Source organism: Camelus bactrianus, chromosome 18, assembly GCF_048773025.1.
Source record: "Camelus bactrianus isolate YW-2024 breed Bactrian camel chromosome 18, ASM4877302v1, whole genome shotgun sequence".
NCBI lineage: Eukaryota > Metazoa > Chordata > Mammalia > Artiodactyla > Camelidae > Camelus > Camelus bactrianus.
Genome location: NC_133556.1, coordinates 23,235,908 through 23,252,305, shown reverse-complemented (window position 1 = coordinate 23,252,305; position 16,398 = coordinate 23,235,908). Strand labels below are relative to the sequence as shown.

The window sequence follows — 16,398 nt, the reverse complement described above, 5'->3', positions numbered from 1 at the left end:
GATTCTTTTGTACCCTTGAACATGGCATACCTATCTCTTCATTTTTTTTTCAGTTCATTTTTGATGTACAGTGCAATATAAAAATAGTTAATTGTCCCAGGTGACATAAAATAATAATTTTTCTCCTCGATGTTTTTTTTTTGCTATTATGTTTTAAGTCTGATTACTAACTGCAGAAATACTATTCCTGTATGTTTACCTTATTTCCAAAAACCTGCTCTTATTAATTTTAATAGCATATTTGTGGATTTGCTTGCATTTTTATGCAGATAATTATATTGTCTGACAAAGAAAGCTTTGTTTTTTCTGTTTCAATTCTTATGCTTCATTTATTTTCCTATTTTTTTCCAGAAGTGGGGATTATAAGCATCCTTGTTTTGTTCTGACCTTGATGGGGATGCCCCTAGAGGTTCAATAGTAGATGTGATGTTTGCTGTTGCTGTTTGACAGTTACTTTCTAGAAACTGAAGGAAATGGTCTTCTATTGTCAGTTTGCTAAGAAAAACAATAGACACATGTGATTGCTAATTTTTAAATGCTTTTTCTTTATTCATTGAGGTAATCAAACAGCTTTCTCCTTTGATCTGTTAATACGATATATTATATCAATAGATTTTCTGATATTGGGCCATTAGTCCATTTTGAGAATAAACCCTATTTGTTCATGTTGTATTTTTATTTGCAATTTCTAAACCTGTGTTCATAGGTGAGATAACTTTAGAATTTTTTTTACTGTACCATTTTAATCTGGTTTTGATATCAAGGTCATGCTATACTTATAAAATGAGCTCTGAAATAATTTTTATAAAATAACAATTACCAGTTATTTGGTAAAACTCACCCATTAAAATGTTTGGGCCTGTTGTCTTTGTAGGACTGAGGGGAAAAAATAAATTTCTATCCAATTAACAATCCAGTTTTTGTAATGGTTATTGATTTTCTTTTTTATTTCTTCAAATACATTTTGACAGTTTACTTTTTAAAAAGAATTATCCATTTCTACTAAGTTTAAAAAATCTTCCTGTATTTGTATCATGTCTCTCTTTTCTTTTTTTAAAATTTTATTTATTTATTTATTTTTCTTGAAGTATCTCTTTTCATTCTTAATACTACTCATGAGCAGTTATTTTAATGAGTCTTAAAAGGTTTACTTTCTTTATTAGTTTTTTTCCCTCAGAGGAATCAGCTTTTGGTTTATTCATCCTCTCTACTGCTTCTTGGTTTTCTGTTTCCACAATTTACCCTCTTATCATTATTGTTTTCTTTTTTCTACTTCACTTAGGTTTTATCTGTTCTTTTTCTTACAGTCTCTTGAGTTGAACACTTAACCATTTTTTAAACCATTTCAACCAGTTTCAAGTGTACAGATGAGTTGTATTAAATAATTCACATTGTTGTGTATCAGTCACCCCCATTCATCCCCATAACTCTTTTCATCTTGTGAAAGTACAAATATATACCCATTAAACAGTAACCCCCCATTCTCCCCTCCTCCCACCCCCTGGAAACAACCATTCTACATTCTGTTCCTGTGATTTTGACTACTCTAAGCACCTCACACAAGTAGAATCATACAGTATTTGCCTTTTTGTGACTAGCTTATTTCACTTAGTATAATTTCCTCAAATTTCATCTATGTTGTAGCATATTATAGAATTCCCTTCCCTTTTTAAGGCTGAATAGTATTCCACACTATGGAAAGATCATATTTTGCTTCTCTATTTATTCTAACCCATTTATTTTTAGTCTTACAATTTTAATTTTAATTGCATTCATTTAAGGCTATACACTTACTTAGATCAAAACTCACAAGTTTTTTTTCCCCCCAAAGTTAGTCTGTTCTGGTTGAAAACAATTTTGAGTATGAGTAAAAACTTACAAGTTTTCATATGTGATACTTTCATGATTATCCAGATCTAAATATTTTATGATTTTTATTGTTATTTCCTTTTTTGAGCTATTTAGAAGTTCTTTATTGAACTTTATTTATTATTATTACCAGTTGATAAATCATTTTCTTAGAGGGCTGGACCTTTTCATACTTCTATGAGCCATGTGGATACTAAAAGTTGCCCCAGATGACATCTTAAAAACAACAACAAACAACAAATAAAGAAATCATGTCCTATAGAGCCTCCCCCCACCACTATACAAAACAACATACTTGTGCAGGTAAGAAGATCAATACAATAAAGAGGCTAAGTCTGGATTCAAGTGCTGACCAGACCACTTGATAAGTATGGGAATTTTGGTAAATAATTGTTCTGCACCTCAGTTTCATCCTCTATAATAGAAAGCTAACAAAATGTTTTGCACCTAGCTGTCATTCAATAAATACTACTATTTAAAAAAAATCAGTCTAGCTGCTGATTTATTTTGTACTTTTAATGCTGCCATGCTTTGTTGGTTAAGATAAACCTCTGGGTTTCTGGAAATTAAAGACCCATGTTCCAAACAGCTTTGTTATACTCGTGTCCAAAATATTTTCATGTCTCTCTCAAGTTTATGTACATAAATACAGAATCGATACAGGCACCAGCAGACAAGACTGTCCCATTTCATATTCAAAGTCAAATTCAAAATGCACACAGATGCAAACGACAGAGATTCTCACGAAAAAGCACGCAGCTAAGCACAGAACCCACAGATCCAGGTCCGCACTCACGCTTCTGCACACTCCCCACAAAGATGGATCCATCGCCCACAGACAGAGACTCGATCACAAATCCCACTCAAAACCTCACAGCACGCTGACATATCACAAGCCACTTAGTGTCAGCCCCACGCCAAACATTGCCACCTGCTCCAGTATCGGTTGGGGCCTTGTTTTTACTTCCTTTGGGTTGGTTCTATTTTAGTTGTTGTTTTTGTTCTTCTTAGAGTTATCATCTGCCCCCTTTTCTCTCTACCCAGCCCCCAAGCTCCCCTCCCCAAGCCTCCATTGCGCATGCGCCCTGCTTTTCCCCCCTCCTCCTGGGTACCAGTCGGCGCTCCCCGGCCTTGGCGGCGGAAGAGATGCAGCAGCGTCACTAGCGCCCGGCCTCTTAAAACGCTGCTGGCTGGAGCCGCCTCCCTCCCTGCAGCCCGCGGCGGGGATGGAGTGAAGGGAGACCCGTCGACCTGTCCGCGGGGATCAGCGATGGAGTTAAAGCAATCTTTGTCCATCCATCTGGAAGCTGAGAAGCCTTTGAGGCGCTATGGGGCGGTGGAGGAGACGGCGTGGAAAGCGGAGGGACTGGGGAGAAGTGAGTACTTTGGCAGGGGGTGGGACAGTTGGGGATCCGTGCGCTGGAGCTGGTGGTCGCGGGAGCGCCGGGGATGGTAGGGAGCGGACCAAGGGAAGCGCCCCCGCAGCGGGGCTGTTAGCGCTGGTGGGATGCGCAGCGCTGCGCTGCTACACGCTCTCCCGCGAACAAAAGGGGAACCCTGCGGGCTGGGCTTCACCGGGAGGCTCGGGAAGTCGCTAGACAGCTAAGCCGGGAGCCTGGTATGGACTTGGGAGTCCCGGATCCGAAAGCTCGCAGCTGATCTTGGAAAGTAGGGTCTTTCCCGGGGCCGAGGAAGGAGAGTATGTTCTCGGCCCAGGTTGCGCTAGGACGCTGGAGCTGTTGGACCATCCTGGAAAGCGCCCACGTCCCTGGAGAGAGGGGAGTGTCCGCTCGGTTTCTGCTTTTGCTTCTCCCCCGGCGCGAGGTTCAGGGCACACCTGAAATTCCCAGCGTTTCTTCCCCCTGCCTTCTCCCGGGTCGCGAGTGGGAGGGAAAGGGTTAGGGGAAGGTTAACCCTGAGCACGCCCTTCTCCTTTCTTCCTTCACTCAAAGTATCTGGTATGGGTATAATCCTAGAAGGCAGTAACGGAAACGGACCGACTGTATTTGCTGGTTTTCTCTATGGCAATTTGGGGTCAACAACATTTGCAAATAAAGGAAGAGTTTTTGTTTTTAATGAATAGGATGCAGTAGTTGAAACTCCTGGCCTCAAAGTATAGAGGCAGCTGCAGGGGCCCAGGGTCACCAGCTCGCTCTGCAAACCCAGGGCGATTCACAGTGCTCCTGCCCTTGTATTGCTTGCTTTAGCTCGGTGCCCCCTGCGGGGCTTGGAAGGGTCCCCTCGCCCTTCACAAGGACCCTCAGCTTCTTGCCTTGGCGCTGAACTATGTTGAACCAACAGCTGTATTATGAATGTGCTCTTTTCCTGTTTTCACCTGGTAGAAGATTGTGTGTGTGTGTGTGTGTGTGTGTGTGTGTGTGTGTGTGTGTGTTTGTGTGTTTGTGAGCGCGCGCTTTCTCCATACCTGTAATTATAAATTCAGAAAATCTTCCTAGAATGGCACAGTTGTATTCTGGTTTTCATGGGTCCAAGTAGAAATCATAATCAAATGTCTTAGTTCTACACCTGGAACCCAGAGTGCTTCCAGCCTCACTCCTTTTCTTTCTCCTTTTAAAATCTGTGTCCTTCCTCCTGTTTCATCCTTTCAAAACCGTCTGGCATTGGTACTTCAGCATGACACCAGGGCTGAGGGTCTCTGGTCTTCCTGCAAGCTCAAAATAATACCCACAATGGCTGCCTTTTGTTGCTAGATTGCCATGTATTGGGTCCTGCCTGTGCTAAGAACTTTAAATGCATCCTCTCATTCAATCCCTACAACAACCTCCTGTGGGGAATATTATGACTCCTCTTACATAGATGGAGAAGCTGGGGCTTGCTAGGTGATGTGACTTAAGTGGCAGAGCCAGGATTTGAACTCAGGTTTTGTTGGGCCCCAGAGCCCCTCTCTGCATTTAATGTGAAGGTTTATTGCTTTCGTGTTTTCCAGAAGCTTTCTACATCTGCTAAGAGAGTCCCAGAACACATTCGGTGATTTTATAAGTATGTGGCAGCCTGTTGGTCTCTGGAGCTCACAGTGGCCTTGAGAATACTGGGTCCATGCAGAATAGAAAGAAGCTGTGTTCAAATAAGCCCTGAGTTTGAATCCTGGCTCTGCTGGTTATGTGACTGAATTCATGACTAGTCACATTTTTAAAGCCTCACCCTGCCTCCATACTCTGAAATGGAGATGATAATAGTACCTACCTTATAGCTTAATTGTAAATATTCAATAAGATGATGTATGTAGAGCTTAAGATAAGTGCTCAATATGTTGGCTGCTTTGATTATTTCATTACTGCATCTGTAGAATGAACCTGCTTTTATCCTTTGCAAAGAATTACATAAAACAACACCCTACACTAAAACTGCAGTGTTGGTCAAGTCCCTAATAATTCTCTTACAGGTTTTTATTTTCTCGCCATTCTATTAGGAAATGTTCAAGCACACAGAAAAACCGCAGTGAATACCCAATCTATAACATTTTAGCTCTTGAAATTTTTATACCGCTAAGTATTAGGCTGCAAACTGTGAAAACCTTGGCAGAAGGCTTTCTCCTCCTTTCTGTTCCAAACCATCAAAGCCTCTGACTCTTGCTTCATATTCAAATACAAGACCACAGTTTCTGATTTGCTTTTGGTGTGGATTCCCCAAATCTATATAGTTTTTTCATTTCTACCTATTCAAACTCAAAATCTTAAAATCTTCAGTTTCACTTTTGAATCTTAATTTGGGATTGTTAGCTTTAGCGAGTTTGGATCTCTAGACTACTTGTCTGAAACTTGGCATTTTTTATTTTAAATTAAAGTGGCTTTTTTGGGGACGCCCTCTCAACTCTCAGGGGATCCACAGATCCATCCCATAACATCTGGGCCTCTATTTATTTATTAATGAAGTGTGAAAATGAGTGCTATTGATTTTGTGGCACAACCATTGCCAAGCCAGCGTCGCTCTGCTTGAAATGCTGGAGAAAAAGAGAGGCCCATTAAAAAGAAGGCACGCTCTGTTTAACTTTGACACGTATTTAAATATTTTATGTTAAATACTGAGTAGGTGTTACTTTAAACTACTTGAAAAAGGGGGAAAGATTGTAGAGCTGGTCGTTTTCAGTTAAGGTTTTTAGCAATCTGTAATTGTAACCATAGTTTTTAGGTAGAAGATATATATGGTATAGCAGCCACGAATGGCAGTTTTGAAATCAGGTGAAATGGATCCAAAGGCAGCTCTAACACTTCGTTGCTTTGTCACCCTGGGAAAATTGCTGAACCTTTCTGTGAGTCAGCTGTCTCATCTGTAAAATGGGGATATGTTGGTTTGAAACCTTGAGAAGTTCCCTGGGGTGAGATATGAAGCCGGCCGCCTACTCAGAGGGCCAGAAGCGGCCAAAGAAAGAGGCGGCCACTCCAGACTTGTAGGTGGCAGGTTTAACAACAAACAAGGGAACTTACACGCGAGGCTTGTCCTGGGCGCCTCAGGAGGAGTAGATCTCCGCACCTGCCAGCCAGAATCTCAACATTTTATAGTGGCCTTAACGGGGTTCAGTCGTGTATCCCGTCTAGATGGGCTCAACAACACCTTACTCTCTCAAAGCCGCATCCGTGAACCCTGGGCGAGAACAGTAGGCGGAAGGTACATTTCAAGAACCGGGGAGCGGGGAGGAGCCTCCCATTGCCCGGGTCAGCTAGAGAGTCAACAGGGGGTCACGTCCTCTCCATGACCTCCTCCAACAGGATGACAATCACCACCTCAGGCTGTTGGGAGGATTCAATAAAATAATGAATATAATGCATTTAGCACAATGCTTGGCACACAGCAATCAATGCTGAATGGTTGTCACAATAGGACGTAAGTGCGTAGTGCCTAACAGCGTTTGGAGAAGATTTTTCCAGACTGCCAATCACTTTTTCCTGGCAACCATTTCTTTGTAAATTCCAGGTCATAATCGTGTATATACCACTTTCTTCCTCATGGGAAGGGTGGCAAAAGGCTTTTGAACCCTTGGAAACCACCTAGTGTTTTCTCCTTTGAGAGTCTAAGCAATTGCTCCCATCCACCTTTGACAACATTTTTCAGCGAGAAGTGAGTAGTGGTTTTCTTCTGGGTTTTGTTTGTTTTTTTTGATGTTTTCTACTCAGTTGGAAAATGCATAGTGACATTTCAGTGTGGTTAGATATATAAAAATATGGCTTTCAACCAACTGTAATTAATTGAGGGAGACACAAAGACAAGGTGCCTTTTGACAAAGCACAGAGCTTCATAAAAGCATGGTTGTCGGTGGTTGTGGCTAATTCTTGAAAGATTTAAATGTGCCTTAAAGGATGATCAAGATTTTGGACAAGGGAAGTGTAAGGAGGGTGGCAAGCAGATAGGAGATGCCAGGAGAGGTAACAGCATTGGTAAAAGCAGAGAGGTAGAAATAAATGGGCTACGAGTAGGAAATTGGAATAGTGGAAAGCTCAGACAACACTCTTTCTATGAGCCCAGGAGAGATGACAGTTATTTAAAGATCCAAGTGTGTGTGCTGACTGGCAGACAGATCATTAAACTGGCCAAAGCTTCAGGTTTAATAAGCAGCATGAAATGAATATGAATTGCTGGTAATCTCGATAATAGATTCCTTGGAAAGTTTTTATGTTACTCTCATCTGTTTGGTTAAATATGCTAATTTTATTGTTTCAGTTTTATTTTGTTTTAGCCTTATTTCTCTTCTCTTATCATGGAAGTAGTACATGCCCTTTATAAAAAATTCAAGAGAGGAAGGTTTAGCTCAGTGGTAGAGCACATGCCTAGCATGCACGAGGCCCTGCGTTCAATCCCCAGTCCCTCCATTTAAAAAATAAATGAATAAATCTAATTACTCCCCCTCAAAGATTAAAAAAAATTCAAATTCATCTGAAATGTAAAAATAAAAAGTGACTCAAATAAGGGACTTGATTGCACTTTAAATTTGTATGGAGCGTAAAGAAACAGTAGTGTTAAATAAAAGGCTCAAGTATGTCCTTCAGTTTTTCATGGGGAAAAAAATACACATCTAAAACCATAGCAGCAGGTGTATTAATCGGGCATTATCTCAGATTAGAAATACTTGTATGTTTATAACTGAAGGGTTTTTTTGGGGGGATGGGGTGGGGTAAGGTAATTAGGTTTATGTATTTATTTAATGGAGGTATTGGGGATTGAACCCACGCCCGCCATGCATGCTAGACAAGCATTCTATCCCTGAGCTGTACCTCAACCTCCTGAAAGTATTTTTTAATGCTAAAAATATCCTTTTGAATTCTGTGGTACTTGTCTGAAAAAATATAAATATCTTACTTTAAAAAAAGTGGAAAATGACCATACTCTGCTCCCCTATTCCCATTTATTCATTCGAATAAATAGGTATTAACTGCTTTATAAATGCCAGACAGTGTTTCTAGGGGCTATGGATATTGTATGGAGTAAGACAGGCAAGCAAGGTTGCATGGAGCTTCTGTTCGAGGGGAAAGCTGGAAATGGGCTGGGAGCGAGGGTGTCAGCAAATACCTAAGCAAACAGTGTTGTTCAGATAATATTAGGTGTTGCGTGGGACTTAGCAGGGGAGGGATAGTTCCTAGCCAGTGGTAAGGAAATGCTTTTCCAAGGAGGTGACATTTTACCACGTAAATGTCAGGGATCCAGGCAGCAAATGCAAAAGCCCTCTGTGCGTTAGAGGAAGAGACAGAAGGCCAGGGTGGCGGGAAACCAGAGTCAGGATAGAGAGTGGAGATAAATTAGAGAGGCGCCAAATGGGGTAAGGCCTTGGAGCTTGTGGTTAAAAAAAGAAAGTATAGATTTTGTTCCCATTGCAGGAGAAGCTGCTGATGGTTGTTAAGCTTGAGTCTATCCTAAGCTGGTTTTTGTTTTTGAAAGATCACATTGGCTACTGGATGGAGAATAAGACCGTAGGGGGCAAGTGATGTATGATGCAACCCCCCTTCACTGAGGTCCCACGTTCCTTCCTAATCAATCCCATTTTGGATAAGCAGTAGGAATTTCCTTGAGCGTGAAACGTGTGATGAGGGTAAACGCGGCAGGGACTGCCTTTTGGGAGACTGAGCGCCGGGCTGAGGTTTAGGAGATGTGCTCGTCTCTGCACTCGGCCTGCACTCTACACTGACTGTGCAACTTAATGCAAGAACCACAAGAGCAGGAATGTGAAGATTATGAATATGATATTATCTAGGGTGTGCTTTGAACGAAAGCAATTATTTACATTTCTGTTTATTCATTCCTTTAAGTTTCATTTTTGCAAGCATTTCCTTCTCATGTGTCACCTGAAGGAATAATCAATTATGCCTATTTCTGGTCTCTGATTAATTATTAAACATTTATTAATAATAATAGTAGTTAATGAGTCTTAGCTATGAACTTGAGCTTATTAAATTCTAACAACTCTGTTAGGTCAGTGATTATTTTTGCCCTTTTATAGATGGTGAAACTGAGGCTTAAGAAAGCTGAAGGTGTCTAAGCTAGTCAGTGGCAGAGCTGGAGCCTGATTCTAGCTCTCTCTGGCTCTGAATGTTCCTGGCCAAGGTCTGTCACTCCTGGCACCGTGCTAGATGTTGCAGAGATTAGAGATGAAAGAAGGCACTACTCTTAAGAAGATTACAGATTTGGGGAGCAAGGTGGAGCAGAGACATGACAGACGCCATGATCTACGTGTATAAACCCCATATAAACAGTAGGAAACAAACACTCAGTGAAGGTCCAAGTGGGAGACGAGCAGAAGAGATTGGCTCTTCCTGGACGACTCCAAGCATGATGGCAAGGAGGAGGGTTTGCACGGGACCTGAAGGCTGAGCAGGGTTTCAGTGGGTGAAGGGAGGGGAGAAGGGCATTTCAAGTGAGTTGGTGCCAGCCCCAGGCAGGGAGATGGAGATCCCATGCACCAGCTTTCTTTCTTTTTTCCCTGTTTCTTTCCAAGAAACCCTGGGGTCTGTCTGGTTCACTCATGTGAATCACCTGTTACCTGAATGAGCCTGAGGGCCAGAGATCAGCACAGATGGAGGCTCTTTTACTGTAGCCCTTGAGAACATCACTCACAAAGCTCCCCCAAGGATGCCCAAGGATGCCCATAGTACAGTCCATTCATTCCTTCACTATTCATTTATCCAATGCAATGGGCTTGAGCCCCTACTAAATGCTAGCTTTTTAAAAATTATTTTAAAAACTTTCCTTGGAGGGAGATAATTAGGTTTATGTATTTATTTTATTTTTAGAGGAGGTGTTGGGGATTAAACCCAGGACCCTTGTGTATGTTAAGCATGCTCTCAACCACTTGAGCTATATCGTCCCCTCTAGTGCTAGGTTATGAAGAAGACCCAGACCCTATCCTTAAGGAGTTTTCTGGCTGTCTGTGTTCCAGTTCTCCCTCTGCTCCTTCCCAACACTGTGATCTTGGGCAAGTTGCCTAACTTGCCTGGACCTCAATTTCTTCATCTGTAAAATGAGAATGTACTTAATACCACTGAACCGTACACTTAGAAATGGTTAAGATGGTAGATTTTTATCATATGTGTATTTTACCACAGTAAAAAATGTGTTATTAAATTACTTGAAAAAACAGAATAAGAAAGAACTCTTTAAATATGGGTAAAATTTATATAATAACACAAATACTACTGTGAGATGATTCTGGGATCTGGAAGAGAAAGGTCACTTGAAGTAGCCTGAAAAGGTGAACAGCAGTTCATCACTGATTGTGGGGAACAGCATTTCAGGCAGAGGGAATAGCATCTGCGCAGCCAGAAATGAAACAGCATATTTGACCTGGAAACTGCAGTTGGACCAGGATGCTTGCTAAGGTCTAAAAAGTGAGGAAGACACAGCAAAGGAAACCATAAGTAAAACAAAAAGACAACCTACGGAATGGGAGAAAATCTTTGCAAGTGAAACCGACAAAGGCTTGATCTCCAGAATATATAAGCAGCTCATACGACTTAATAAGAAACAATCAAACAACCCAATCCAAAGATGGGCAAAAGACCTGAACAAGCAATTCTCCAAGGAAGACATACAAATGATCAATAAGCACATGAAAAAATGCTCAATATCACTAATTATCAGAGAAATGCAAATCAAAACTACAATGAGGTATCACCTCATCCCAGTCAGAATGGCCATCATTCAAAAATCCACAAATGACAAATGCTGGAGAGGTTGTGGAGAAATGGGAACCCTCCTACACTGCTGGTGGGAATGCAGTTTGGTGCAGCCACTATGGAAAACAGTATGGAGATTTCTCAAAAGACTAGGAATAGACTTACCGTATGACCCAGGAATCCCGCTCCTGGGCTTATATCCAGAAGGAACCCTACTTCAGGATGACACCTTCATCCCAGTGTTCATAGCAGCACTATTTATAATAGTCAAGACATGGAAACAGCCTAAATGTCCATCAATGGATGACTGGATAAAGAAGCTGTGGTATACTTATGCAATGGAATACTATTCAGCCATAAAAACCGACAACATAACGCCATTTGCAGCAACATGGATGCTCCTAGAGAATGTCATTCTAAGTGAAGTAAGCCAGAAAGAGAAAGAAAAATACCATATGAGATCGCTCATATGTGGAATCTAAAAAACAAAGCATAAATACAAAACAGAAATAGACGCATAGACATAGAATACAAACTTGTGGTTGCCAAGGGGGCGGAGGGTGGGAAGGGATAGACGGGACTTTAAAATTGTAGAATAGATAAACAAGATTATACTGTATAGCACAGGGAAATATACACAAGATCTTACGGTAGCTCACAGAGAAAAAAATGTGACAATGAATATATGTATATTCATGTATAACTGAAAAAATGTGCTCTACACTGGAATTTGACACAACATTGTAAAATGATTATAAATCAATAAAAAATGTTAAACCTCGAAAAAAAATAAAAAATAAAAGAGTGAGGAAGACAGGACAGGCAGGAGGTGAGTGCCTTTCAGAGCCCAGAGTAAGTTCATCAGAGGCTAGACAGGAGAAGGTACAGCTCTCCATTTCCTGCAGGGTCCATGTTAGGTGATCAAGGACCAGACTCCGAGAATAAAGTTTGGGATCTTTTTTTTTTGGTTGTTCGAGTGAATCAGAGTCAAATCTACTGATAATTATTTTTTAGTTAAAATGCCTCGACAGAGGCTGTTAAAGGAGCAAAACTAATGATTCTAAGGGAAGTAGAAGAGAGTGATTATAAGAAATACCACACACGGAGCACTTCCCGTGTGCCTACCTCATGCATGTCTTTACATACATCCTCTAATTTCCTTCTTTCAAAACACCCTATGCTGTGAGGTGCAGTGGAGCCATTTGTTGCTCTGTTTTACAGATGAGGAAACTGAGGCTCAAAGAGATTAAGCAGCTTGCCCAGTGCCACTCAACTAGTAAGTGGCAGAGCTGGAACTTGAACCCAGCATGAGTGACTTCATTCTACTGCCCTTCTTATTTCCTGGGACTAGTTGAGTCCACTATTAACACAGATACAGATAAGATCAGTTAGACACTTCTCTGGGTTTTTTAGCACTGGTTCTGCTGTCCAGCTCATTAATTTCCTTTTCCACTGCAAACACGTCCCTTGTAAACTTGAGGACTACACCTCACTACTTCAGAGTGCCTTCAGGGTAAAACTGGAGTAGGAGCTTGAAGCCATTCACAGAAATGCAGCAGAAAGAATTTTTTGGTTCTGAAAAATTGTAGCTTCACAAAGACTGGCTTTCCTAGAGTGATAAGAAAGATTTCATGGACAGTACAGGGACATATTAGTTTAGTTTTTGAGAGTGGACGCTCTGCCTGCATTTGAATGCTGGCGTTACCGCTTATTAGCTGTGTGACTTGGGACTAGTTACTTAACCTCTCTGAATTTCATCTTCTCAACTATAAAGTGGAGATAGTAAGAGGACCTGACTCATAGGATAATGAAGAAGATTCAATGAGATAATGTGTGAAAGCCCTTGCAGAGGACCTGGTGTTCTTCTCAAATGATGGTGATGAGGTTGATGATGATGATGTTGACAGAGTGGGACATAAACTGGGCCTCCACTGGGTAGTATTTAAATAATTGGAAAGAAAGAAAAGATGAAAGTTAAAGGAGTGGTCTGGCCTCAAGAAAAAAATGGAGGTGACAGGGTGTGAGGAGATTCAGTTGTTTTGTCACAGGTGTGTTTTTGCAGGCCCATGAGAAGATGCGTCCTAATTGGGTCAAACCAAGTTTTATGGGCTAACCCAAGTGCAGTTACTTGATTCTGTCTTCCTGCGAGTGTCATGATAGCAGAAACTCTGTGTGTCACATTCACTGCTGAATGCTGAATACTCCGTGTCTACCACACTGCCCAGCATCTAGAAGCCTTGCATTCAAAAAAGTCAGTAGTTGCTGAATTGGGTGGCTGTTACTCCACAAAGACTGAGATGCAAATGATTTAACTGTGCTCGGTAAACCTTCAAAATCATCAAATTTTAAGATAAATAAAGTTAGCTGGAATCTTGGTCTAAATCGCTTGTCCATCTCCTGGTTTAGATGGTTTGTTCCTGATGCTGCAGGTAGATTAGCATCCTTGCTTTTCTGTTTTGACAGAAGGATGCAAGATTTTCAGATCAGAAAGAAAACAACAGGAATGGGTACCATTATTGTGCACTGGTGGTGCACCGTGAATGCTATGATGGGTGTAGGCTGGGCAAGGTGCTTTACGTATATATCGTATCTCCTTGATTCTCAGATGTCAGCAAAGGTGGAATGCACCATTCACAGTCAATCGCATCTTTTTTTGGAACAACAGGAGCAAAAAACAGCATGGCCATATTAAATGTACTGGTCCATTAAGGTTGTTTTAATTCATGCAGAGAACAGAGTCATCTTAAAACATTGCTGGTGGAACTGTTGTGTGTTCCAGCCTTTTGGGAAAGCAATTGAATAACATCGATTAAAGTTTAAAATACTCATATGCTTTGACCCAGCAGTCTGACTCCTGGGACACTACCCAACAGAAATAAAAGCACCAATATACAAGGCCGTATGGGCAAAAACAAGCAAAACAAACAACAACAACAAAAACTGAACACAAAGTGAAGGCCTATTAGTAGAAGAATGGTTTACTATATTATTGTTCATCCATTGTGAAATGTTAGGGAGCCATTAAAAAGGAATGAATTAGAGCAGTAACAGTTGTCTTAGAGATATTATTGAGGGAGAAAAATGAGATCAAGGAAAATGTAAGTAGCAGGATCTCATTTTTATGAAACAAAATTCTCTGCCTCTATATAAAGCACCAATAATATATGTATACATCTGTGTATATGTGCGTGTTATTTTATTAGGATGGAGAAACCCGTGGAAAAATGCATAACAAGTTGTTGCTGTGGGCTACCTGGGGGAAGGGAGAGGGGACCAGGGCTGATGACAGGAGTGGGCCATGAAGAGTCCAGCAAAAAATAAAATTTAAAAAAAAAAGAAAAAACTTCACTGGAAAAAAATCCACTTATAGTATTTTCACATGTATGCACCTATGTATTTTTTTTACTTTTTTTTACTGAAGTACAGTCAGTTTACAATGCTGTGTCAAATTCTGGTGCACAGCGCAGTGCTTCAGTCATACATGAATGTACATATATTCGTTTTCGTATTCTCATCTATGTTAAACCACGTATTTATGGGATGGGGGAAGGGACATCCTGACTTCAGAAATGCTCAAATGTGGGAGAAGACAGTGGGTCTCAGAATTGAGGAGATAGTTTCATCTGATTTAATCATAACCACAATCCTACAAGATAAAGCATTGTTTGTATATATATGGAAATCCAGGAAGGGAGAGATGAAAATCTTGCCCCATTAATCCATGGAGGAGGGATTTGGTTCTAGGACCATGAAAAAGTTCACCCTTCGCTCTACAGTTACTCGTAGACTTTCAACTCTGCTACATTCCATTGGCTTTCCATATTTTTAAAAGGGAAAGGCACCTTTAAAATAGGTTTTTATTTTAAAGATCTGGGTGGTCACCGTGCTGACCTTTCCCACTTAGACCTTCTCCCATTGCCCTTCCCACGTGCTGGCTTTCTCCTGGTGACCCCAGGCTTTAAAAAAGAAACAACTTTCTCCATAATCCTGGTCCTGGAGATATATGTGGGAAATAAGCAATAACAAGCCAAGGGAGGGACAAACCAGTCTTTCTTTAATTCATGTTTTCCTTCCTGTGTTTATACCCCTCTGTCTGGGTCCGTTCAGGCTGCTATGACAGAAGACCATAGACTGGGTGTCTCACAAGAAAGAAACAGTTTCTCTCTCACAGTTCTGGAGGCTGGAAAGTCCAAGGTTAAGGCACTGGCAGATTCAGTGCATGGTAGGGGCTTCCTGGTTCATAAATGACTGTCTTGTAGCTGTGTCCTCACATGGAGGAAGAGGCTGAGGGAGCTCTCTGGGATAAGGGCACTAATCCCATTCATGAGGGTCCCACCCTCATGACCTAATCACGTCCCAAAGGCCTCACCTCCTCATACTGTCACATTGGGGGTTAGATGTTGATGTATGAATTGAGGTGGGGTGGAGAGGGGCATAAACATGCAGTTTATTGCACCCTTCTCAGTCCAGGAAGGAATTCAGACAGCTGAAAGCTGGAGATTTGTCCAGGTCCTACTCCAGGGATGAATGCTTTTAGCAGGTGACTCTTAAAAGTGGCTATCATTGTGATGAGGAACGAAAATGCTTAAGTTATTTCCGTTCGGGTTCCATTTGGTCTTTCCACACCAAGCACTCCTGGTGAGACTGTTTCACCCACTCTTTGTTTGCGATGGGGCGTTAGTGCTGGAGACCCACCATCCACCACTGCATGAGCCATCCTGCTTCATCCTGTTTACATAGATGTAGGGAAGGCATCCCCCGGGCACACCTTGGTGGTTAAAACCAGCGCAAATGACATCTGGAAGAGCAACCTGATAGGTGTGCTGGAGCCCGGGCTGGGTTCCCAGAGCTAAGAGGTCTGCTTTCCCAAGGATCATCTCTGCCTTATAGCAGGGCTTTCTTTCTCAAATGCTTATCCAAAGCCCAGAGTAGGTTGGCTTTACATGCCTTTCTTCTCTACTGAGACAGAGATTTTTTTATTAAGGTTAATTTCACACACTATAAAATTAACCCTTAACCATTTTATTTTATAGAAGCTGCCATGCCTTTTTTTTTTTCAAATTTTTGTTGGTGGGGAGATAATTAGGTGTATGTGTGTATTTATTTATTTAATGGAGGTACTGGGGATTGAACCCAGAACCTTCTGCAGGCTAGGCATGCACTCTACCACTGAGCTCTATCCCTCCCCCCAACCCTTAACCATTTTAAAATGTGCAATTCAGTGGCATTTAGTACATCCCCAGTGTTGTGCAACCATCACACCTATCTAGTTCCAAAACATTTCTTCACCCCAGAAGGAAACCTTGTACCCATTAAACAGACCCTCCCCATGTACCCCTTCCCCGCCTGCTTTCTCTATGAATTTACCTATTCTGAATGTTTCATGTACATGGAATCATGTAATATGTGA

The 16,398-nt window shown here is 41.4% G+C and overlaps 1 protein-coding gene across 2 annotated transcripts in view; it reads left to right on the top strand.

Moving 5' to 3' along the window:
- Positions 1 to 2,992: 2,992 nt before the first annotated feature.
- BMERB1 (bMERB domain containing 1) overlaps positions 2,993 to 16,398 on the top strand; it is a 107,862-nt gene continuing 94,456 nt past the window's right edge. The window contains exon 1 of one of the 2 annotated variants that reach the window (XM_074346305.1): positions 2,993 to 3,245. In XM_074346305.1, the coding sequence (XP_074202406.1) occupies positions 3,140 to 3,245 (106 nt within the window). In that variant the 5' untranslated portion in view covers positions 2,993 to 3,139. The remainder of the gene's footprint in view (positions 3,246 to 16,398) is intronic. The other variant, XM_010961102.3, reaches the window with a different exon arrangement.